Below are 25,728 nucleotides of genomic sequence, written 5' to 3'. Positions count from 1 at the left end.
TTAAAGGGACCAGACTGCTACGGTCATCGGTCCCTTTTTCCAAAAACTAAAAACACCCACAGAGAATAAAAAACGAACAACAGAAAAGTCGGCAGACGACATAGGACAAGAAAGACTCAGAGAGAGATCAGATAAAACGAATTAAAATCACACAGAGTGTGACAGTGGTTGGCCGACCATAGAGACAAAAAAGGAAAAGCCAACCACTGAGAAACACACTAAAAATTCAGACTAAAATAGGAGGCCATAGGCCAGAATCAACACAGAAAGACAAGCACTTAGATTAGTTGATAAAAGCCCCCTGCCCGAATAAAACGCAATACTAAGCCTGCCATAGCAGGTTCATCAGTTAAAAGGGCAGGGAGGGTATCAGGCAGCGCAAATTTCTGCCTGAGCACAGCTAAAAGCGGACAGGACAATAAAATGTGCACCACCGTCAAAACCGCCCCGCAGCGACAGAGAGGCGGGTCCCCACGGCTCAGTAAAAATCCATGCGTCAGCCGGGTGTGTCCAATGCGAGCCGACACAGGACGACTGAGTCCCTGCGAATGGCTCGCATGGATGATCGCCACACAGCTGTCGTCTCCTTGACAGCACGGAGTTTATGACGTGTGGTTAGATCGCGCCATTCAGCATCCCAAAGCGTGAGAAATGCGCGGCGTAAGACTGCCCGCAAATCAGTCTCCAGGAGGCCAATGTCCAGAGATGGTTTACTGGTGGCCTCTTTCGCCAGGCGGTCTACATGTTCATTTCCAGGTATCCCAACATGGTCTGGGGTCCACACGAATACCACAGAGCGTCCGCAACGGACAAGAGCATGGAGGGACTCCTGGACAGCCATCACCAGACGAGAGCGAGGGAAACATTGGTCGATAGCTCGTAAACTGCTCAGGGAGTCGCTACAGATAACGAAGGACTCACCTGAGCAGGAGCGGATATACTCTAGGACACGAAGGATGGCGACCAGCTCAGCAGTGAAAACGCTGCAGCCAGCCGGCAAGGATCGTTGTTCGTAATGGTCCCCTAGAGTTAGAGCAGGTTGACACGACCAGCAACCATCGAACTGTCAGTGTAAAAAACGCCAGAGCCCTGATACATGGCTAGGATGGAATAAAAGCGGCGGCGGAAGGCCTCCGGAAGGACTGAGTCCTTCAGGCCCTGTGCCAATTAGAGCCGAAGGCAAGGAAAGGGCACACACCACGCGGGTGCACGCAGAGGGGCCCGGAAAGGAGGTGGAAAAGGGAAAACCCCAAGCCCGGAGAGAAATTCTCTGATGCGGACCGCGATCGTACAACCCGACCGGGGCCGATGTTCTGGGAGACAGATGTGCGACTGTGGGAATAGAAGACAATAGTTAGGATACCCGGGCAAGCTACAAACATGCGTAGCATAAGCGGCCAGCAAACGTTGGCGCTGTACCGCAGTGGAGGGACACCCACCTCCACAAGCATGTTGATGGTTTCTCTTAATTCATGTAATGAACACAAACCATACATCTTCAAAATACAGATATGTTGTGATTTGATAGACGTGTACCATTTTAATTCTCTGATGTTGACTTGTTCCAGTGAGTTTAAAAAGACAATCCCTGGGAGGTGAAAGAAATTAAGCCATGCTTTTACCAAAATGATGTAATCCAGGATAGGCAGCCACCTGTGGCAGATCTGAAGACAGAGTACAATACTGGTGCAGGCACAAGTGTTTTGGAATACAACATTCAAAGGCCATTGTTGAACCTAGAGTTCCACATCACATGACCCCATGTGCTCTTGTGTTGACCCAATGCCACCATCAGTTATGACTGCGGTGGGCACGGCATCACTGAGTTTTCACTGTGGGTCAGTAGAAACATATTGCCTGTCGAATGAATCGCATTCCTCGTAACACCAGGTCAATGGTTGTGTCCTTACACCCCGTCACACAGGCGAATGGCTGCACAAAACATGCACTGAGCCACAGATGCAAGCCAGTGATGGCAGTTTTATGCTTTGAGGAACATTTAGTAGTGCTTCCATGGGATATACAGGGTGTCCGAAAAGTCTTTCCCTGATTACATAAATTGATAACTCAAGCTAGAAGTAAGATACAAATATGAAACTGGTGTCTAATTGTTTACAAACTATCAAAATTTTTTTCACACATCAGTAAACTTCCACATGAGCACCCTTGGTAGGACGTAGCACATCTAGGCGATATTCAATTTCCGTGCACACATTAGCCAACATCACTGGAGGGATCAATTCAACGACTGTGGTTATCTGTTGCCGCAGGGTTTCAAGATCTGGTACACGTGTTTGATAGACCTCGTCCTTGACATAATCCCATAAAAAGAAGTCTAATGGGGTTATGTCAGGAGAGCGTGGAGGCCAAACCGTTGGCCCATCACGACCAATCCATCACCCAGGAAAGATCATATCGAGATAGGCACGGATGTCCAAACCCCAATGAGGCGATGCACTGTCTTGTTGAAACAAGACATTAGGGTGATACTAAAGCAGCTGAGGCACAGCATACAGTTGCAACATGTCCAGATACACTGCAGATGTGATGGTAGCCTCAGCGAAGAAGAATGGACCAATAATTCGATCGTGCAATAGCGCGCACCAAACGTTCACCTTTGGACTGCCTTTGGTGAACTCCATGACCTCGCCAGGGGATTGTGAACCCCAAATGCATACATTATGGCAATTCACTACTCCACTGACAAAAAAGGTCGCTTTGTCAGAAAATGCAATTCGTCTGAGATAACCATCATCGTCTTCAATACGTGATAGCATTTCGACCGCAAAGTCATATCGACGTGTACTGTCATTGGGCAACAAGGCCTGAACAATTTGCACTTTGTATGCACGGAACAATAAACGTTTGTATAAAATGTCATGGAGAGAGCTTTCTGACATCTGTAATTCACGTGAGGCCCTGCGCACCGATTTCTTCGGACTTAACAGAAAAGACTGCCTTACAGCTTCCACCCTGTCTGCTGAGGTTTTAGGTCGACCAGACCTTGGAAGGTCAGCAACCGATCCTGTGTTCTTGAACTTCTCATACCAGGCTTTAATGCTCTTGACATCAGGTGGATTCCTTCCAAATGTTGTCTGGAAGTGTCTCTGCACTGTGCTTGGTGATCATGTCTCATACCACAGGACACACTGTGCCTTTTCCTGATTGGTTAACATGGCTTCTTGGGCACTGAACCTCATCCACTACTTACGTACTGCGAACCTAAAACAGATAAAAAACTTTGATAGTTGTAAACAATTTGACACAAGTTTCATATTTGTATCTTACTTCTAGCCTGAGTTATCAATTTATGTAATCAGGGGAAGTCTTTTTGGACACCCTGTATGGTGGTAATCGAAGGCATCATGAACTACATATAGATTATTGTGGACCATCTGCAATGCTTCGTGCTTGAGTTTTTGCCTGTGGTGATGACACCTCCCAGCAGGATAACTGTCCTGTTGCAAGGTCAGAATCCTACTACAGTGGTTTGAGAAGCATTATTGTGAACTACACTGATGTCTCGGCCAGAATATGTGCCTGCTCTGTACCCATCGGAATACATATTGAGTGCCAGCTGTGCACCTGTAAACCATCATGCTGTAATCTGTGCGAATTTCTTGATATGTGCTTAGACATCTGGTGCCACATACTCCTGGAATTTTGTAAAGGACTTTTAGAATCCATGCCAAGCAGAATCTCTGTTGCACTGTGTTTGAAAAATGGAACAACATGGTACTAAACAGGTGGTCATAATGTCTTGACTAAGCAGTGTATGTTCATTTTATTATTTTTGTTAATAGTTACAATCACAAATATAATCGTGAATAATATCAGTGTCCTCACTCATAATATTTTACATTTTTATCACACTTACAATGTCAATTTAAAATATAAAAATTCTAATTATTTTTCCAACAGGATTGGACCAAATGAACTCATGGGTTGTACAGCAATTGGTGCAAGCTTTATCGGTGTTGGTCGTGACCACTGGCTGGAGATGCTTGACAACCCACGAAAGCCTGTAGCTCAGTGGTACCCACTGCTTGATTCTGTTCCTGGCCAGATTCCTTCTACTGGACCACACCCATTGCCAGCAAGTTTCAGCTGTCTCAACAGCAGGTAACTGCAAGTATATGTAGAACATTCTTGTCCAGAATCAGCCAAGTATTTGAGTATAGATATAAATTGAGCGAGACTAATTTTATACAGTTACTGGTTGTATTTATTTTAACCCTGACATATTCACAGTTCAGCTTCAGATAGATCCCTCCATTTTTATGTTATACTTGGAATCTGGTAGCAATTTTTTTAAAAGATATTCTGACAGGGAGGGTCTGTGCACCTATAGTTGTTGATTCCCACCCTCATCATTAGTCAGCTGCTTAATATTGTGATGCTCTGTGGATAAAGTTAACTTATCCTAATATTCTGTACTCCTTTCTCCAAATGAAAAACTATCAGCTGTCAAATCCAACACTGAACTGACTCATCAGAGTATAAACATAACTCCAAAAATGAAATTCCTCTTCCTGATGTCATTAGCTATTGTGACACCATTCTGTGAATAAAAAGCACATGCTAGACAAAACTTCTTTTATGAAGGCTCTGAACCATTTACATTTACATTGTGCACACTGTAGCAAGCTGAAAAGCCATGTCCTTGAGATGCAATCTCATACGTTTTCAGCAACCCTTGCTGTAAATGTTGATAGATAATACTATTCTAAATTGTCATGAAATTACAGCTTTAAATACTCCAATGGAATTTGGTACCTCACATTCTGACTGATCAGCTTCTGCCTTATCAATGGTTAACCTTGTGACAAATTGTGGTAAATCATTCGGCTAAGACAGTGCATCACCACTGCTTAAGTGAAAATAACCACCAGGACTGATTGCTTGTAGAATTCCAGTATTTGTGATATGTTAAAATTATCAGTTGTACGGTAACAAGACATTCTGTCACCAGAATAGTCTTACCGTGAATTACATCAGACACATTATTTGTTCCATAGACTCATCTTGAGGAGGTCCTCGTAGATGCAGAATGCATCTGAAAAACTTATTGTGGAATACATATTTTCCACATGCATTAATGATTTAATGTCCATTGCACAGATTCTAAATGAAATGATTACAGTGGTATAGAACAAGTCAATAAATTGAAACTTGTTTTCACTTATTAAGCAAAAAAATATACATTTTCCTTGTTTTATTGCAAAGAAAATTACAAAAAATTGCACTACATGCATACCTGTGAACATAAACAGGCTAACACTCAGGGGTGAAAAGGAATGAAAGAAAAAGTCTTATGAAAAAAACAACTTTACTATGAAAGGCAACAAAACAAAAGAATAAACAAAATAAAACTAAACTGTTAGAAAGTGCATATCTTTTAAATCAAAATCTGCTTCTTGGTACCATTCGACACCATGATGCTCCAGCCTATGCATTGCAACATGGATGAATATTCCTTGGAATGCTGTCCACAAGGCTGTCGAGATATGGCTGCTCAAACCTACATTTAAGCAACTGTCCTCTGGAGGTTATCCACTGTGTGGGGAGGTCTTCACAAGGGTGCATTGTGCTCATGCATCAGCATCTGGCCTCCTAACTCTCCAACCCCAGTAGAAATAAACACTCTGTTGTTAGGGCATGGAGGGGAAGAGGAGGTAGCATCTTTTGATTTGACAAACATAGACCATCAGAAGCCTATACCACTTTGTTTTCACAAAAAAAAAAAAAAAATGTAAAATTAAAATTGTAACACTAAAACCTGCATTTTTTGCAGTTTTTTAGATACTCTGAGAATTCTGTTATTCCTCTGAAGCTCTGTATCTTTTGACTGTATCTGTGTAAAAAAATGTTAAACATGTTGACTGCTGCATGCACAATGATGGATGTTTCACCACCAGGCCAGTGGGCACACAGTGTCAGGCACAAGTGAGGGTCAGCTGTGGCTCCTAGTAGTCTCGAGGCAGGCAGTGTGTTAACAACGTAAATTGTAAGAAATTTAATGCTCTGCAAGAAAGATCTAAGTTCTTCCAGTTGTAGATCACAGAGAATGTAGGTCACAGGCAAAAATCTGCAAAAGTACCACAATTTTTGGGTCTTTTGGTTGCCAGTAAGTCATAACAGGATTCTCTGTCAACTGCCCTGTCCTGTTCAAAGTTGCAAATGTGGTATGCTCTAATGAATTGCACTCAGGATGGTGTTTTTCTTTTACCTCAGTTGCAAAGGTAATTGTAGACAGCTATTTTCCATAGTCAAAAGAGTGTTAAGAGAGAAGTTTCTGATTTAAATACTGATTAAAAACAGAAGAAAAACTATTTAAATGATGAGAGTGACACAAACGTTTCCTTGATCAGTGCAGAATTGGGCAAACTGATCCAGTCATAATGTTAACCTCAGGATGTGTCTTGACTTTACTGTTATTGTTTTAAGCAGTGTTTTTTCAAGACATGTGAATAATCTTCTTGGTAAGAGTGGATAATGTAATTCCTAAAATGGAATTTCACGGAGTACTAACAATTTTAATTTTCGTCGACTCCACAGCATTTCTTCATTTCTACATACAGGGTGACTTTTCAGTGTGTATAATAAAGCAAATGATGTAGAGAGAATGCTGAAAGGAATCTAAACATTATACAGGGCTATTACAAATGATTGAAGCAATTTCATAAATTCACTGTAGCTCCATTCATTGACATATGGTCACGACACACTACAGATACATAGAAAAACTCATAAAGTTTTGTTCGGCTGAAGCCGCACTTCAGGTTTCTGCCGCCAGAGCGCTCTAGAGCGCAGTGAGACAAAATGGCGACAGGAGCCGAGAAAGCGTATGTCGTGCTTGAAATGCACTCACATCAGTCAGTCATAACAGTGCAACGACACTTCAGGACAAAGTTCAACAAAGATCCACCAACTGCTAACTCCATTCGGCGATGGTATGCGCAGTTTAAAGCTTCTGGATGCCTCTGTAAGGGGAAATCAACAGGTCGGCCTGCAGTGAGCGAAGAAACGGTTGAACGCGTGCGGGCAAGTTTCATGCGTAGCCCGCGGAAGTCGACGAATAAAGCAAGCAGGGAGCTAAACGTACCACAGCCGACGGTTTGGAAAATCTTACGGAAAAGGCTAAAGCAGAAGCCTTACCGTTTACAATTGCTACAAGCCCTGACACCTGATGGCAAAGTCAAACGCTTTGAATTTTCGGTGTGGTTGCAACAGCTCATAGAAGAGGATGCGTTCAGTGCGAAACTTGTTTTCAGTGATGAAGCAACATTTTATCCTAATGGTGAAGTGAACAGACACAATGTGTGAATCTGGGCGGTAGAGAATCCTCACGCATTCATGCAGCAAATTCGCAATTCACCAAAAGTTAACGTGTTTTGTGCAATCTCACGGTTTAAAGTTTACGGCCCCTTTTTCTTCTGCGAAAAAAACGTTACAGGACACGTGTATCTGAGCATGCTGGAAAATTGGCTCATGCCACAACTGGAGACCAACAGCGCCAACTTCATCTTTCAACAGGGTGGTGCTCTACCGCACTTCCATCATGATGTTCGGCATTTCTTAAACAGGAGATTGGAAAACCGATGGATCGGTCGTGGTGGAGATCATGATCAGCAATTCATGTCATGGCGTCCACGCTCTCCCAACTTAACCCCATGCGATTTCTTTCTGTGGGGTTATGTGAAAAATTCAGTGTTTAAAGCTCCTCTACCAAGAAACGTGCCAGAACTGCGAGCTCGCATCAACGATGCTTTCAAACTCATTGATGGGGACATGCTGCGCCGAGTGTGGGAGGAACTTGATTATCGGCTTGATGTCTGCCGAATCACTAAAGGGGCACATATCGAACATTTGTGAATGCCTAAAAAAACTTTTTCAGTTTTTGTATGTGTGTGCAAAGCATTTTGAAAATATCTCAAATAATAAAGTTATTGTAGAGCTGTGAAATCGCTTAAATCATTTGTAATAACCCTGTATACCAGTTTTCACACATACCAATATTTATAGGACTGTCACTAGTTTATTGTAGCTCATGAACAAAAGTCGGAACAACATTACACCAACAAATTCATACGCGAAACAATCACATTATAAAGATTCAGTGGAATTGCTTGGTATAAACAGCACACTGGTCACAAAATGCAAAAAATGTTTCAGTTGTAAACCAAGCGAAGTCGTCTGGATTCAGTTTTTGCACTATCTGAATATTTTATGGGTGGCATTGCAGTTCTTCGTGCAATATTCTCTGTACACTGTGATCCGATATTTCAAGTTGCAGTGCATTCTTGTATGCAGGATGTATGGGAGGGACTTTGCCTGAAGGCTTCTTCAACTCCTGTAATATTCTCTCATGTGCACACATTTTGCACATCCACCCATTTCCTATAAGTTCTGTACCCACAATTCAACAGCATGTGTTGATGGTACTCGGCGTGATGTATCAAATTGTAATGAACACAAAATACGTGCTACATGGCCACATAGCTGTCATCATTTTTGTAAAACACCTTCATGGTAACAGCACTTTGTTGACCGGTACACAACACCATCTCAGCTGAACATTGATATCAGGGTCAATGGTGAAGGTTTGTTGTCCAGATGGCACCGCTCCCATTTTTGATTCCTAATATAATGTACTATTTCCAGGGTTGCAAAACCATCCATTCCATTGCCACATCTGTTAAGTATCTGCTGTGTATTGTCAATGTGATCCAGGAAGACTTCTGTGGAACTGCTTATTGAAATATCCACTCACAGCTGACTCTTTTGGACAATGCCTGTTTCTGAAAACTCATTTCTATAAACAAAATACTTTGACATTAATTTTGTTAAATCATGTTGTTGTTGTTGTTGTTGTGGTCTTCAGTCCTGAGACTGGTTTGATGCAGCTCTCCATGCTAGCCTATCCTGTGGAACCTTCTTCATCTCCCAGTACTTACTGCAACCCACATCCTTCTGAATCTGCTCAGTGTATTCACCTCTTGGTCTCCCTCTATGATTTTAACCGTCCACGCTGCCCTCCAATGCTAAATTTGTGATCCCTTGATGCCTCAGAACATGTCCTACTAACCGGTCCCTTCTTTTTGTCAAGTTGTGCCACATACACCTCTTCTCCCCAATCCTATTCAATACTTCCTCATTAGTTATGTGATACACCCATCTAATCTTCAGCATTCTTCTGTAGCACCACATTTCAAAAGCTTCTATTCTCTTCTTGTCCAAACTATTTATCATCCATGTTTCACTTCCATACATGGCTACACTCCATACAAATACTTTCAGAAACGACTTCCTAACACTTAAATCTATACTCGATGTTCAAAAATTTCTCTTCTTCAGAAACGCTTTCCTTGCCATTGCCAGTCTACATTTTATATCTTCTCTACTTCGACCATCATCAGTTATTTTGCTCCCCAAATAGCAAAACTCCTTACTACTTTAAGTGTCTCATTTCCTAATCTAATTCCCTCAGCATCACCCGACTTAATTCGACCACATTCCATTATCCTCGATTTGCTTTTGTTGATGTTTATCTTATATCCACCTTTCAAGACACTGTCCATTCCGTTCAACTGCTCTTCCAAGTCCTTTGCTGTCTCTGACAGAATTACAATGTCATCGTCGAACCTCAAGGTTTTTATTTCTTCTCTATGGATTTTAATACCTACTCCGAATTTTTCTTTTGTTCTCTTTATTGCTTGCTCAATATACAGATTGAATAACATTGGGGATAGACTACAACCCTGTCTCACTCCCTTCCCAACCACTGCTTCCGTTTCATACCACTCGACTCTTATAACTGCCATCTGGTTTCTGTGCAAATTGTAAATAGCCTTTCGCTCCCTGTATTTTACCCCTGCCACCTTTAGAATTTGAAAAAGAGTATTCCAGTCAACATTGTCAAAAGCTTTCTCTAAGTCTAGAATGCTAGAAACGTAGGTTTGCCTTTCCTTAATCTTTCTTTTAAGATAAGTCGTAAGGTCAGTGTTGCCTCACGTGTTCCAACATTTCTACGGAATCTAAACTGATCATCCCCGAGGTCAGCTTCTACCAGTTTTTCCATTCGTCTGCAAAGAATTCGCGTTAGTATTTTGCAGCTGTGACTTATTAAACTGAAAGTTCGGTAATTTTCACATCTGTCAACACCTGCTTTCTTTGGGATTGGAATTATTATATTCTTCTTGAAGTCAGAGGGTATTTCGCCTGTCTCATACATCTTGCTCACCAGATGGTAGAGTTTTGTCAGGACTGGCTCTCCCAAGGCCGTCAGTAGTTCTAATGGAATGTTGTCTACTCCCGGGGCCTTGTTTCGACTCAGGAAACAAAAAAATGCAAGAGGAAATTTCATAAGCGAATTATCTGTGCTTTCTGCAGACGAAGTTTTCGCATTCTAATGGAAGCCTGTTCTGCCTATAATTGAAATGATGTTAAATAACTGATGTAACAAAACTACAGTTATAATTCTGTTGACAGTTAGCAAACAAAGAAATGAGTAAGATCAATTGCAAGGCATGGGTCCAAGAACTAATTCATTAACACTGCTCATTGTGAAAAGTCAATGTTAATCTTCTTCTTGCTGTCGGTATTGTGGTATAATTCCTCCATTCAGTAAGCCATCAATAATGCCTTTCTGTCTTGTACTCAAATCAGCATAAACAGGTGTTAAATGTAACTTAGTTAAAATGAAAAACCTTATAAAGTTACTTTTTTACTTATTCATCATATCTGATTAACCACAAAACAACTTTTTCTCACTTCATAAAATATTAACAATATGACCCACAAGGGTACATCAGAGATGAGTTACATTTCAGCTTCTCTCCATCACATCTCACACCCAACTCTCAGCTATTGCTACACAGAGAAAACATAAACCAAAGTTACAAAAACTTTCCATCAACAACTCACAGAGATACATACCGATTTTTGTTCACAGTTGCTACTCAAGTAGAATATTTTACTTCAGATAGTGATTGAATTTTGTTAAGTTTTGAACAATCAATTAGTTTTGGATACTCTCTTGTAATAAAAGGAGGTAAATAAACATTACATAAAAATATGGATCCCCAAAATCAATATAAACCAATAATCTCATATTGACAAAAATATACATTACCAATATTACAAAATATTATAATAGCAAAAAGGCATATCATGTTGTACAACTGATTACAGCTATATCACCATCTACTACACTCCAGAATCGCACTGATGTAGTCTCATTATAGCATGCATCGAAAAGTGACACTGTACATTACTAGTACCTGAAGTACTTCAACTCATGTAATCTTTATCTCTTTCCAGATGAAGAGAAAGTCACTAAAATAAACATGGCACAGAGGAAAACTGGATGGAGGTTTGCTCAAAAGAGGTACATTTCCTGAAGAAGGTAATTGGATACATGATACTGAAATAAAAACTTAGGTATCTGCACTGTATGTTCTGATGGAATCAAAAAGATATGTCTCTAATGCAGCTCTGTGTACCTCCTACTGTCCATAAAAGTAATTATTTCCATATATATATATATTAACAAACTATTTCTGTGATGTAGAAAAGAATGTAATACAGTAGTGTGAAAAACTCTGTAAGTATGAAATATACACTTAGCTAAGAGAAAAAATGCTTTAGAACTAGAAATTCTTTTTATATGAGAAAGATCATATCTGAATATTCTGTAAGAAAATTTAAACAGAATGTGTGAAGACTATCATGAAGCACAATGTATATTTGAATTACAAGAAGCTTTTTCGGTGTGTAGCATTTTGAACTTATATGCATTCTTTGTCACTTCTGTGTGTTAACTAAAAAGATATTAACAAGTAAAAGAATTTTGCTAAGCATAAAATCTACAACATGCATAAAAAGTAACATAATATTAAGGAAAAAACAAAGGGTTTATGTTGTTGATTGCATGGATAGACCTTTACCTGTGACAAATAATGCTACTGGGATAAATTATAAGCCATCAGATAGTATTGTAAATAAGACTTTAATTTTGTAAAAGAATATTTATTTCCTCACAATTAGTGTATGAAACTGTGTGTTCAAATCAGCTTTATGCGTCACAAGTATATAGGGATGAATGTTTTCCTCTTAAATGATCTTCTGGAATGAGCAATTCTTCATGGTCGATGTTTAAAAATGCATTTGAGCTTATATATGTATGTGACACCTTCAGATCATTGACAGTAAAATATGCACACAAGTATCATGATTGGAACTTCTTTTTAAAAACATAGATAAATGCATAATTTGCAATTCACAAAAACATGGACAAAAATGCTGTTACTGATGTGTCTGATATTTTACTGTAATATAATTCTTTATGAGACAGTTCACAATGAGATATAAGATGGCTGCATGTTATATATGAAATGTAGAACTGAATTTGGGTTACTGTCTAGATAATCACTTTTATATCTCTCTTCCGCCACACCTTTTGTTTTTGTTTTTTGTTGGCTTTACTATTATATGGAAATGGTTTTCCACACATGGTCTTGTATCAAAGGTTGTAGAAAGCTGTTATTTTTTAGTATTATTTCGACTCAATAAGTTCACCATTTTATTGACTGCTTGGCAAGCCATAGTAATTACTCGAAAACCATATCTAACAGTTGCAAAAAATGTCAGTCTTTTTTTAATTTAAGTATTAAATGATTTTATTTATGCAATACTTCTTAAGCATGCTATCTCATATATGTTCAAGAAAATTAAATACATACAAAATTCATAAAAGTGAAACTCCACATTTGTAATGCAGTAATTTGTATAATGTACATATCATGCTCTGTCAAGCAAAAGGAAAAGAAATAATATCTTTACACCATAAGTGTAAAACTGATTTGATTTTAATCGCAAGAAGCTGATATATCATCAGTTATACAGATATTAACACTACAAAAGTTGTAACCCATGGCATAAATGTTACTGTGGTGTAAAATTTCTTTAACTGTAGTGAGAAACAACTGAAATATGAATATGTGTGTACTCTAATGGGATCTGTTATAATCTCTATGGAAAATTCATCAAATAAAATGTCAGTGCATACTATTTCACCACTGTATCACCACAAAATGTTATTCTTGCTGAGCTGTTTGCTCCTCAACTATGTAACTCTTGTAAGAAATAATACATATTGGCAAATCTGTTGTCCTTTGATCAAATTTAATTTTTTGACAACTTGCCATCACACGTACTTACAGAAAAGAAATCTAGTGATTTCTCCCTAAAACTGCTGTTTTAATTCTGGTAGTACCTATTTATGCTATAACAGAAATTAAATAGTCAATTCACATATGTTTGTTCATAGAGCACCAGAATAATCTCAAAACACAGTGGTGTCTTTAGTTTGTGGTAAATATTTGTCATATATCCCGACAAAATTTTGGATTTCCATCACTGTATTTGTTTCTTCTGTACAGTAAATTGTTCATCACTATTGATGGAAAATTTGAAAACCTCATTCTCCATAAGTAATCTACAATGTCAATATTAACTTCTTGTTTCACATGCTAGGTTAACTAAACTTAGTTCTCTCTGTGAGATCATAAAACAGGAAAAAAGATCAGAATTATATTGCCCAAATTTTTTATGCAAAACATAATTCTATTTAAAATGAGAAAATGTTGTTTTGCCCCTGGCATCAATAAAACAACTATGATTTGTTAAGTGTGTTCTTTATTTAACACAGCTTCTAAGTAACACTCAACCACAATAAGAATCAACAAATAATTAAAACAATGCTGCACCAAAAACTTGTTGTTCTCTGTGGGAACCTGGCAAATAAATGAAGATTTGGATGAACTGAGGAAAATAATCATAAAAAGACAATTGCCCACCTAATAATCATCACAGTCTAAACTTGGAAATTTTGTATACTCAATGAGAGCTGTCAGTTCCAAAAGTTAGTCTTGCCCATATTTCAGCCCTGACAGCGGTCTCTCTCTCTCTCTCTCTCTCTCTCTCACACACACACACACACACACACACACACACACATTTTATAAAGATTAAGTCTTCTCTCTCCCATGTCACTTCTGTGATCTGCTCCTTGAATTAATACAATGTCATTAATCATCTAAGTGATGAAAACACCATACAATTCTCATAAGTTACAGTGTGCATTTGGAATTTCTACTAAAATACACTGTACAATACCAATACACTTCACAGAATGGCAGTTCTTTGCTAATGTGCCTTCTTATCACAAATCTGTCATTACCACACCTAATGACATGGCTTCGATATTTCAAAGCTTGGTTCCGCATATGGTAATAAAATATTTATGTAGATATTCTTGCTTTGCTGCATTTCTGTTTAAGTGAAACCCTCACCCATTTTTCATACCTCCATGTGTAAATAGCTATGTCCATAACTGCATAGTGGTGCATACCATAATTTCCATAAAAGAATGAGAAACAAGAATTTTTGAACAGAGTGACATTTCCAGTTTTGGAGGTTTTGATTCTTATTCAGGGACATCATATATAAGAAGGATACTCAAAGAGTAACTTGCCAACCAAAAAAATGTTCCGAGTTTTAAGTTTCTTTTCATCACGGTCTATAGGTCTGAGTGACAACTAAATTGTGATCCATCTTCTTCATTAAATGTAAATACCGCCCAACTGTTTGCTTACCATATTCTACAACAACACACAACCTTAATTTAGCATAAAATTTATTCTAATGAACTAAGAATATAACAAGAGATCATGGTCATCAAAAACTTTATTTTATATGTAATATTTCTTGCTTTATTTTTAATAAAATTGTAAAAATTATAATAGCATAAATGATTATGTTACAACAATTATTAAGTGTGAATTAGAGCCACATACACAAACAGATCTTTGATCATCCAGTTTTCATGAAAAATTAAGAAATTCGAATCTTTCGAGGAAGAAAATTGTACAAGCAGTTCATCTCTGTTATCAGAAAAGCATATTCTTATGTATTTATGTAAGTGAATGTATTTTGATATGCATATAACACAAAAGTTGTCTGTGTCAAAATATTTTATGTAATGTGCCTGTTAAACTAACATAATCTCTGACTATGCTAAATAGTATATAAATGTTGGATACAAAATAAATTTTATGTGCAGTTCAAATGTGTAGCTTAAATCCTAATATAATGTTTCTCTTTCCTTTACATCCTTAGGGCAGTAGCCTCCTTATTCCTTTTTAACTTAAGATCAAGATCATTATCATGGTAAAGTACACAGCCTAATTTATCAAATGAAATAACAACAATGATGACAATAATAGTAGCATTAATAATAGTTGTACAAATAAATAAAATATGAAAAAACAGCAGTTTTTCAAATGAGCAAACATGTAATCAATCAGAAAAGAAGCACCCACAAGGCCATTATCGTGATGTAGAGAAAGTTCTGTAACACAATGCTGCTGCTGACCACAGAAACAAATTCTTAATGTTGACACTTAGGTAAAACTTACATAGTATTTACACCCTTCTTTTCCTGTATGTGTCCTATTTGAATGACAAGTTTTTGTTAAAATTAACGTAGGTGTTAACACAAACTGTACACCATTTGAAAAATTTCCAGTTTTGTAATGTACTTGACTGTTTATAGTTCTGTCCACGCTACAGATTCAACATGATTTTTGTTCACTATCAACAATCATAAAGCTGTCAGTCAACTGCTGACTATGATGTGAAACACACAGCAGCTGCCTCATTCAGATGCAGTTATCTTTCGGGGATCTGGCGGACCAGACAGCTATTCCCACTATATGCACACTTATGTCTGCCTGGATTGGCTACCATCCTCTTCCACAGAACACTCCTTAATCACATGGCCAAAGTAAAACAACCTCTAAAGGCTCTGCTCTCCAGTGAATTACTTGGCCTCATTCATTGTGAATGACTCCTTCCATTCACAGTATTCATAGAAACTGCTATCAGCAGCTATATTCTCAATTCTTCTTCCAACCCTTATTTTCAAGGACACTTCTACCCTACTTTGCAGTTGTGAAGGTATTAGCAGTAACTTGGTTGCATTTCCTTGAATCATATAATCCCGGTTTCACATGTACTGTTAATTTACATTAGAGCCCCAAGATCAATTGCCAGTTGACTGTACACTGCTTTGAAGCATGCTCTGTGCCAATCTGCCATGAAGCCAAGGATGACAAAGATATAACTCACATCATAATTGCTAATTCTCAGAGGAATGTTTCAATTAAAGTAAGTGGATGCTACAGGTACAGTATTTAAGAGCTCACTGTCCTTCATCTGTTTACACACAATCAAGTACTCATGACAGAGTACATTTTGCCGGAGGCAGTACCTTCAATTTCAAGGAGCAGCTACACCTTTTAATACTGTTATGCACAATTATCTGAAGAAAAAAACCCTTAACAGCAATTTTCTATCACATTGAAAGTAAGATTGGGGTTGATGCTTCAACAGCAATTTCACTAGAAATGTAGCACAAGCCCACAGCAAAGGAGGATGGGGTATAAGCTCAACCTTCCTTTCCAAAGACATCATCAAAGATTTGCATTCAATGATTTTGGGAAATCTTTACTGATCGTGAACATGTACAGTGGTGATTGTTTGGAATTGAGCTTATAGTCTAAGATCCTGACTTACATCAACCTTCAACCATCAAGTTTCATAATCAGATGTGTATGTTATGTACAATAAAGTATAAACAAACAAAATGTGATTGGTTTTCCATGCCATATCCCTGCACAGCTATTTTTAATTAAAAACTTCTTAATTAAATTTTTTCAGTAGTAACTCTTACGTAGTCTCTTAAAAAATATATATCACAAATAAAGAGTAAAAGATGTAAATAAAAAGCCAAAATCAAGTTTCGTCTTTCTTCCAGGGAATAATGAAAGATTGTTAGATGTAAAGAGGTAAGCATGTAGCAGTAAATTCCCCTCACTGTGTTTTCTTGTACATGTACAGTATGAGAGCATTGTGCAGCACAGAAACACAATTTACAAACCTATGTGATAGAGAAAGACACAGAATAAAAGCAGCATGTGAGACAGTCACTGAGTAAAAGAGAGTGAGCATACTCGTTTCTCTGTGCCTTCTGCCTGACAGAGAAATACAACTGAATGGTTCCAAAATTGCAGCTCTGTCCAGTGAGCATGAAACTCCATGGTGTCATGCCTTCCACATGACTGCCGGACGCAACATATCATAGTAGAATTCAAAAAGTTGACTGCTTGCCTGCAATAATTTTTTCTCCAACTTCTCATGCTGCTGTAAATGAAACAGTTGTCATTGTCCAAAAAATAGCTGAAAAATGTGGAAAAGTAATTATCATGTTGTATGATTTGACCATAGCCAAGATGACTATGTACACTGAGGTGACAAAACTCATGGGATAGTGATATACACATATATAGATGGTGGCAGTATCATGTACATGAGGTATACAAGGGCAATGCATTAGCAGAACTGTCTTTGTATTCAGGTGATTCATGTGAAAAGGTTTCTAATTTGATTATGGCCAAATGGGAATTATCAGACTTTGAACATGGAATGGTAGTTGCAGCTACATGCATGGGACATTCCATTTCAGAAACTGTTAGGAAATTAAATATTCCTAGATCCACATTGTCAAAAGTGTGCCAAGAATACCAAATTTCAGGCATTACTTCTCACTACAGACAACAAAGTAGCCGACGGCCATTAAGAAGAGCAGTGGTGGTGGAGAAGAGTTATCCGTGCTAATAGACAAGCAACACTGCATGAAATAACCCCAGAAATCAATGTGGGATGTACAACAAAAGTATCCATTACAACAGTGCAGTAAAAGTTGGTGTTAATTGGCTATGGTAGCGGAATACTGATGAAAGTACCTTTGCTAACAGTATGACATCGTCCACAGTGCCTCTCCTGGGCTCATGACCATATTGGTTAGACCCTATATGACTAAAAAACCATGGCCTGATCAGATGAGTCCCAATTTCAGCTCGTAAGAGCTGATGATAGGATTCAAGTATGGCACAGACCCCACAAATCCTTGGACCAAAGCTGTTAGGTCGATTTGGGGCAAGAGACCAAACAGCGAGGTCACCGGTCTCATCGGATTAGGGAAGGATGGGGTAGGAAGTCGGCCATGCCCTGTCAAAAGGAACCATGCTGGCATTTGCCTGAAGTGATTTACGGAAAGCACAGAAAACCTAAGTCAGGATGGTCGGACTCAGGACTGAACTGTCACCCTCCCAAATGCGAGTCCAGTGTGCTAACCAGTGCGACACCTCGCTCGGTACCAAAGTTGTCAACAATGCACTGTGAAAGCTGGTTGTGGCTCCATAATCGTGTGGTTTGTATATACATGGAATGGATTGGGTCCTCTGGTCCAACTGCACCAATCATTGACTGGAAATGGGTACATTCTGCCACTTGGAGACCATTTGTAGCCATTCATGGGCTTCATATTTCCAAACAGCGATGGAATTTTTCTGGACGATGATGTGCAATGTCACTGGGCACAATTGTTTGTGATTTGGTTTGAAGAACATCCTGGACAATTTGAGTGAATGATTTGCGTACCCATCATACATTTGTAGGACACAATCAAGAGGTCAGTTCATGAACAAATTCCTGTTCTGGCAACATTTTTACAATTATGGACAGCTATGGAGGCAGCATGGCTCAATATTTCTGCATGGGACTTCCAATGATTTGTTGAGTCCATGCCACATTGAGTTGCTGCACTATACAGAGTAAATTGTAAATTTAGGTGCATTTTTTGATGCCACTGGAAAATTTATACATTCCCGTGGATTAGCTGAAGTACTGGCTCAAGCAGAAGTATTAGCAGGTGGCTCAATACTCAGCTTTTTTTTTGACGCCAAGCACTTAAATCATTGTAAGCAACTACATCTGCTGACTGCTGCTTCATTGCAAACACTGCACTTATTCACAATTCAAATTGTGCTTGAGATACTGGATGAACTCTTGAAAATATTTATCAATACTACATGTAATCAAAGTCTTTCTGACATTGAGAGGAATGAATTACCTGATTTACTGAGCAAAGCTGTTAAAGGTTACAAAGAGTTCTGCAAGCATACTTTGATGGGCGAACATGGAAAAATGGCTCAATGCTACTACTACTGTTGTGAGTTATCAACTAATTCAAGCAGTTTTTGAAAAGCATCTGTACCGGTAAATTTCAACTGTACTCTGACTCAGTTTTCAGCATGACTGATTTATTTTTTGCATTAAACCAGACTAATTATGACAGACGGTCCTTAATGTGGTTAAGTAACTCAGTCAGGCTGAATCAAGAAAATTCACTGTTGGTTACCAAATTTCGACAACGCACATTTGGAATTAGGCATACAAATGCCAATTTTGCTAGATCACCTGCTGACATGACACTAGAGCAGGCTTTTAACGCCGCTGCCTGTAATCAATTTGTTAATAATCTTACTGCGAACTCTATCTCTGCGTATCAAAGATTGGCTCTCACCATAGTATGAGAACAAAAATATTGACTGCTGTCATGTAAAATCCTGGTTTGTCACAACAAGATAATATATCTAGAGAGAGAGAGAGAGAGAGAGAGAGAGAGAGAGAGAGAGAGAGAGAGAAAGAAAAGAAAGAATGAGCAGAAGAAAAATGATACAAGCAGTTTTTGCAATAGGCCAATTATTAAAATGATTAAAAATACCATTAATTAATTTGATGACAGTATCAAAAAAATGTTTTATGCAACATTTCTACTGGTAGAGCAGCATCATTTGATGTAAGAGATTTCCTGCTTACTGTTAAGTCAGTGGAAAATCAATAACAATTAAGTTTTATTTCTGACTGCAGTCCTGTTATTGGAAGATTTGAGAAACCAACATCATAAAACAAAATTCAAATTTCTCATCACAGTGCACCTCCAGAGTTCAAATGAATAAAGATAAAGAGGCAGGACTGAAAATTGGAAAAACATCTTTGTTCAGCTACTCGCAATTAGCCATGACAAAAAAGTATGTGTAGAACACTTGTTAGACACTTTGGTTCAAATGGTTCAAATGGCTCTGAGCACTATGGGACTCAACTGCTGTGGTCATAAGTCCCCTAGAACTTAGAACTACTTAAACCTAACTAACCTAAGGACAGCACACAACACCCAGCCATCACGAGGCAGCGAAAATCCCTGACCCCGCCGGGAATCGAACCCGGGAACCCGGGCGTGGGAAGCGAGAACGCTACCGCACGACCACGAGATGCGGGCGTGTTAGACACTTTCACTAGGATCAATACCATCTACTCTTTTCCTGTGTACAGGGGTAATGTTAAAAATAGACAAGACCACATTTTCCAAGACACTGGAATCTCAAGTCGACACAATTCAAGTTCATACAAATCTATGTTGAAATAGTAGGCAGATTTTACATCTTATATCAGATTGGGTCCTCCTTGCCACAAACCTTAGCTAATGCAGCTGAGCCTATTCTCATAACATTTTGTTCAAATTATACTCCAGAGATACATATATTCTTCAATCAAAGGTTCCGAATATCAAAATCAATGAGAGTTTGATATTTTTTATAGAATTAAAAGAACCTCCACAAGCCAAACCTACCAATTTTGTGGGAAGACTTAATTATTTTAAGGAGGCTTTGGTATAGATCTTAGTACATAAATGGAGGAATGACCATTTGGTATCAATATGCAAACTAAGAAAGCCTTTATAGCCATTGGAGGTCAGTGCTTCTTACTCTTATCAAGTAAAGGAAAGTCATGTTGTAAAGGCTGGAGAGATTGATTACAAACATCAACATGAAGAAGAGGACACATAGTTTATGTTTCATGTTGGCACAGTGCCACTAATGTCAAAAATTTTAGTAAAAGTCCCTGATACTGATGTTTTAATAATATTACTGACCAGTATGCATAAAGTTTCTGAATCTGACATTTGGGTGGCAGTTTCAGCAACTAGTACAAAAATTAATAAAGGCCTTAACAGCATCAACTGCTCAGAATTAGCAACAGCATCTACCAGCGTTCCACGCACTTACAGGCTGGAATTACATGGCTGCTTTCTACAATATAGGAAACAACAAACTGTTTCAAACTTTCACAAAAAACAAAACCTACAAAAAGACTTTTGTACCATTGTCAGATGACACGATGTTTTCATCAACAAAAAAACTGAGATGGTTGAAGTGTTTACTGCTCTTTTGTATGGCATAAAGCACTGCAAAAACATTAATCACCCAAGATTTAATATTTTCCAAACAAATTATTCAGCCAAAAAAGATAAGATTCAAAGACAAAAAAGGTTAATATTGTGTAATTTAAACAAACTATTTATTGAATTCAAAAAAGTAAATCCTGACATTGAAACTGAAAGGTCAAAATTTTGTGAGTTGAGACCAAAATGGTGTACTGTTGCAGGGATATTTGACACCCATAATGTATGCGTTCGTATCACCACAATGTAAAGTTGATGATTGATTTGCCACTCTTAGAGCTGACTATAAAAATATTTTGGAAGTTATGATAAGCAGTGTTGACAGTTATATGTGTATGATCATGAGAAAAGTCAAGATTGTCCACACAAACAAGTTTTACTTGTTATGCCTGCAGAATCTGAAGATGATGATTTGATGACTAACAATGTAGAATACAAACAATGGGTGACAAAACAGATTGGAAATGGTGACAATCATAAAATCACAAGAAGTGTTTTTTTGAAGTATTGGTAGCTAACCTTGAAAATCTGAAAATGCATTTTTTTTTATCACCAAGGCTGATTGTAAATTTATGAAAGACAGAAAGAAAACCTTGGTAGTTGATGAATGCTTAGCTCTTGTAAACTTTTCTGAATTTTATTCCTTCGTTGTTCAAGATTGGATAAATAAATCATTCACAATTCATTCATTTGTGTTCTATTATAAAGATCAAGATAAACTATAGAGTTGCAGTTTTTGTGTCATAAGTAGAATTGTAAAACTACTATATGTTACCATGGGCTACTGTAATTGAGTGTTCACTAGGGTATTTTTCCCAGCAGCTTTGGTCAGTTAAGACTGTAACTGTGTTACCTGTATATTAGGTGTGTTGCCTACCTGTCAGGCATTGCCCCATTTTGATCACTTTGTTTGAATATATGATCAGTGTCTTACTCGATTCCCCTAGAAACTGGAAGTGGTGAACCGTCTAGAAACTGAGTGATGATATATAAATGGCCACATAACCTACAGAATATTTTTATTTCACGTAATTATCCTCCTGTCTGTTACTTAAAAATATACAGTGTTCATAGAAAAATTGAAACTGCTAATGTTTAATTCAGGTTTTATTTGACAGTTTATTTTTTTAATGTGAAATAGAGAGATGTTGTGGTAAAAATAAAAAAAATACAGATTTTTCATACAGTGCTTGAAAACAAAAGTTCCCCAAAAAATCATTAAAAGTTTTTAAAAATGAAAAATTAAAACATATCAAATATTGCTACAGTACTTCGATGATCTTATATAAAACATGTTTCTCTTATTGCTAAACAACTTTTGCGCTTATCAGTAAGATGAAAACTCTTGGCTTTGATTATGATGAACGTTCTATTTTACAAAATAACAACAATAATTATATAATGTTTTGTGTTTGTGCTTGCAAATTGTATTTGTGTCAAAGGTAATTACTTTGGTTACATAAAAACGCAGAGGTTAGACAAGCAGCTAATTTTTTATTACTTACACAATGCAATTTCCATTTTGTAAGAATATAAAATGCTTAATGGATTAATACTGATGTGTGGTTCTGATTATGCGTGAAACAGACAAACAATAAAACAAAGAAAAGTCATCATTTCCCAGTTCCTCTACCACATATACATTTACGTTCTTTCTCTATCAAAGCTACTAATACTACTGGTGATCCTACCATTTACTACATCATTTATGTACTGTATCAAAATTTGGTAAAGCACAGCTCTAGTCATAAGTGACCACCTTGAACACAACCCTACAGCAGTGCACGCTTCTCAACTGCAGTTAACAAACTACATAAAACAGCACCACCTTCCCGTAAACAAATAGATCTACTTCTCTGTTGTTTGTTGTTGTTGTTGTTGTTGTCGTTCTTGTTGTGGTCTTCAGTCCGGAGACTGGTTTGATGCAGCTCTCCATGCTACTCTATCCTGTGCAAGCTGCTTCATCTCCCAGGACCTACTGCAACCTACATCCTTCTGAATCTGCTTAGTGTATTCATATCTTGTTCTCCCTCTATGATTTTTACCCTACATGCTGCCCTCCAACACTAAATTGGTGATCCCTTGATGCCTCAGAACATGCCCTACCAACCGATCCCTTCTTCTAATCAAGTTGTGCCACAAAATCCTCTTCTCCCCATTTCTATTCAATACCTCCTCATTAATTATGTGATCTACCCATCTAATCTTCAGCAATCTTCTGTAGCACCACATTTTGAAAGCTTATATTCTGTTCTTGTCCAAACTATTTATCGTCCATGTTTCACTTTCATATATGGCTACACTCCATACAAATACTTTCAGAAACGACTCCTGACATTTAAATCTATACTCGATGTTAACAAATTTCTCTTCTTCAGAAACTCTTTCCTTGCCATTGCCAGTCTACATTTTATATCCTGTCTACTTCGACCATCATCAGTTATTTTGCTCCCCAAATAGCAAAACTCCTTACTACTTTAAGTGTCTCATTTCCTAATCTAATTCCCTCAGCATCACCTGATTTAATTCGACTACATTCCATTATCCTCATTTTGCTTTTGTTGATGTTCATCTTATATCCTCCTTTCAAGACACTGTCCATTCCATTCAGCTGCTCTTCCAGGTTCTTTGCTGTCTCTGACAGAATTACAATGTCATCGGCGAACCTCAAAGTTTTTATTTCTTCTCCATGGATTTTAATACCTACTCCGAATTTTTCTTTTGTTTCCTTTACTGCTTGCTCAATATATAGATTGAACAACATCGGGGAGAGGCTACAACCCTGTCTCACTCCCTTCCCAACCACTGCTTCCCTTTCATGTCCCTCGACTCTTATAACTGCCATCTGGTTTCCGTACAAATTGTAAATAGCCTTTCGCTCCCTGTATTTTACCCCTGCCACTTTCAGAATTTGAAAGAGAGAATTCCAGTCAACATTGTCAAAAGCTTTCTCTAAGGCTACAAATGCTAGAAATGTAGATTTGCCTTTCCTTAACCTATCTTCTAAGATAAGTCGTAGGGTCAGTATTGCCTCACGTGTTCCAATATTTCTACGGAATCCAAATTCATCTTCCCAGAGGTGGGCTTCTACCAGTTTTTCAATTCGTCTGTAAAGAATTTGTGTTAGTATTTTGCAGCCATGGCTTATTAAACTTATAGTTCGGTAATTTTTACATCTGTCAACACCTGCTTTCTTTCGGATTGAAATTATTATATTCTTTTTTAAGTCTGAGGGTATTTCGCCTGTCTCATACATCTTGCTCGCCAGATGGTAGAGTTTTGTCAGGACTGGCTCTCTCTAGGCTGACAGTAGTTCTAATGGAATGTAGTCTACTCCCGGGGCCTTGTTTCGACTTAGGTCTTTCAGTGCTCTGTCAAACTCTTCACGCAGTATCATATCTCCCATTTCATCTTCATCTACATCCTCTTCCGTTTACATAATATTGTCTTCAAGTACATCGCCCTTGTATAGACCATCTATATACTCCTTCCACCTTTCTGCTTTCCCTTCTTTGTTTAGAACTGGGTTTCCATCTGAGCTCTTGATATTCTTACAAGTGGTTCTCTTTTCTCCAAAGGTCTCTTTAATTTTCCTGTAGGTAGTATCTGTCTTACCCCTAGTGAGATAAACCTCTACATCCTTACATTTGTCCTCTAGCCATCCCTCCTTAGCCATTTTGCACTTCCTGTTGATCTCATTTTTGAGACCTTTGTATTCCTTTTTGCCTGCTTCAGTTACTGCATTTTTATATTTTCCCCTTTCATCAATTAAATTCAATATTTCTTCTGTTACCCAAGGATTTCTACTGGCCCTCGTCTTTTTACCTACTTGCCTCCGTGCTGCCTTCACTACTTCATCCCTCAAAGCTCCCCATTCTTCTTCTACTGTATTTCTTTCCCCCGATTCCTGTCAGTTGTTCCCGTCTACTCTCCCCGAAACGCTGTACAACCTCTGGTTTAGTCAGTTTATCCAGGTCCCATCTCCTTAAATTCCCACCTCTTTGTAGTTTCTTCCATTTCAGTCTACAGTTCATAACCATTAGATTGTGGTCAGAGTCCACATCTGCCCTTGGAAATGTCTCACAATTTAAAACCTGGTTCCTAAATCACTGTCTTACCATTATATAATCTACACTACTGGCCATTAAAATTGCTACACCAAGAAGAAATGCAGATGATACAAGGGGATTCATTGGACAAATACATTACACTAGAACTGACGTGTGATTACATTTTCATGCAATTTGGGTGCATGGACCCTGAGAAATCAGTACCCAGAACAACCACCTCTGGCCGTAATAACAGCCTTGATATGCCCGGGCATTGAGTCAAACAGAGCTTGGATGGCGTGTACAGCTGCCCATGCAGCTTCAACACGATTCCACAGTTCATCAAGAGTAGTGACTGGCGTATTGTGGCGAGCCAGTTGCTCAGCCACCATTGACCAGACATTTTCAATTGGTGAGATATCTGGAGAATGTGCTAGACAGGGCAGTAGTCGAACATTTTCTGTATCCAGA

General features: G+C 38.2%; 1 protein-coding gene across 1 annotated transcript in view; it reads left to right on the top strand.

Moving 5' to 3' along the window:
• LOC126095473 (synaptotagmin-10-like) overlaps positions 1–11,434 on the top strand; it is a 574,091-nt gene extending 562,657 nt beyond the window's left edge. Inside the window, exons 8-9 of the mRNA XM_049910262.1 lie at positions 3,922–4,122; positions 11,323–11,434. Coding sequence (XP_049766219.1) covers positions 3,922–4,122; positions 11,323–11,326 — 205 coding nt within the window. The 3' untranslated portion in view covers positions 11,327–11,434. The remainder of the gene's footprint in view (positions 1–3,921; positions 4,123–11,322) is intronic.
• The last annotated feature ends 14,294 nt before the right edge of the window (positions 11,435–25,728 follow it).

Source organism: Schistocerca cancellata, chromosome 8 (assembly GCF_023864275.1).
Source record: "Schistocerca cancellata isolate TAMUIC-IGC-003103 chromosome 8, iqSchCanc2.1, whole genome shotgun sequence".
In the NCBI taxonomy this organism is placed as follows: domain Eukaryota; kingdom Metazoa; phylum Arthropoda; class Insecta; order Orthoptera; family Acrididae; genus Schistocerca; species Schistocerca cancellata.
Note: the sequence above shows the minus strand (reverse complement) of the source record. Positions and strands in the feature narration are given on the sequence as shown.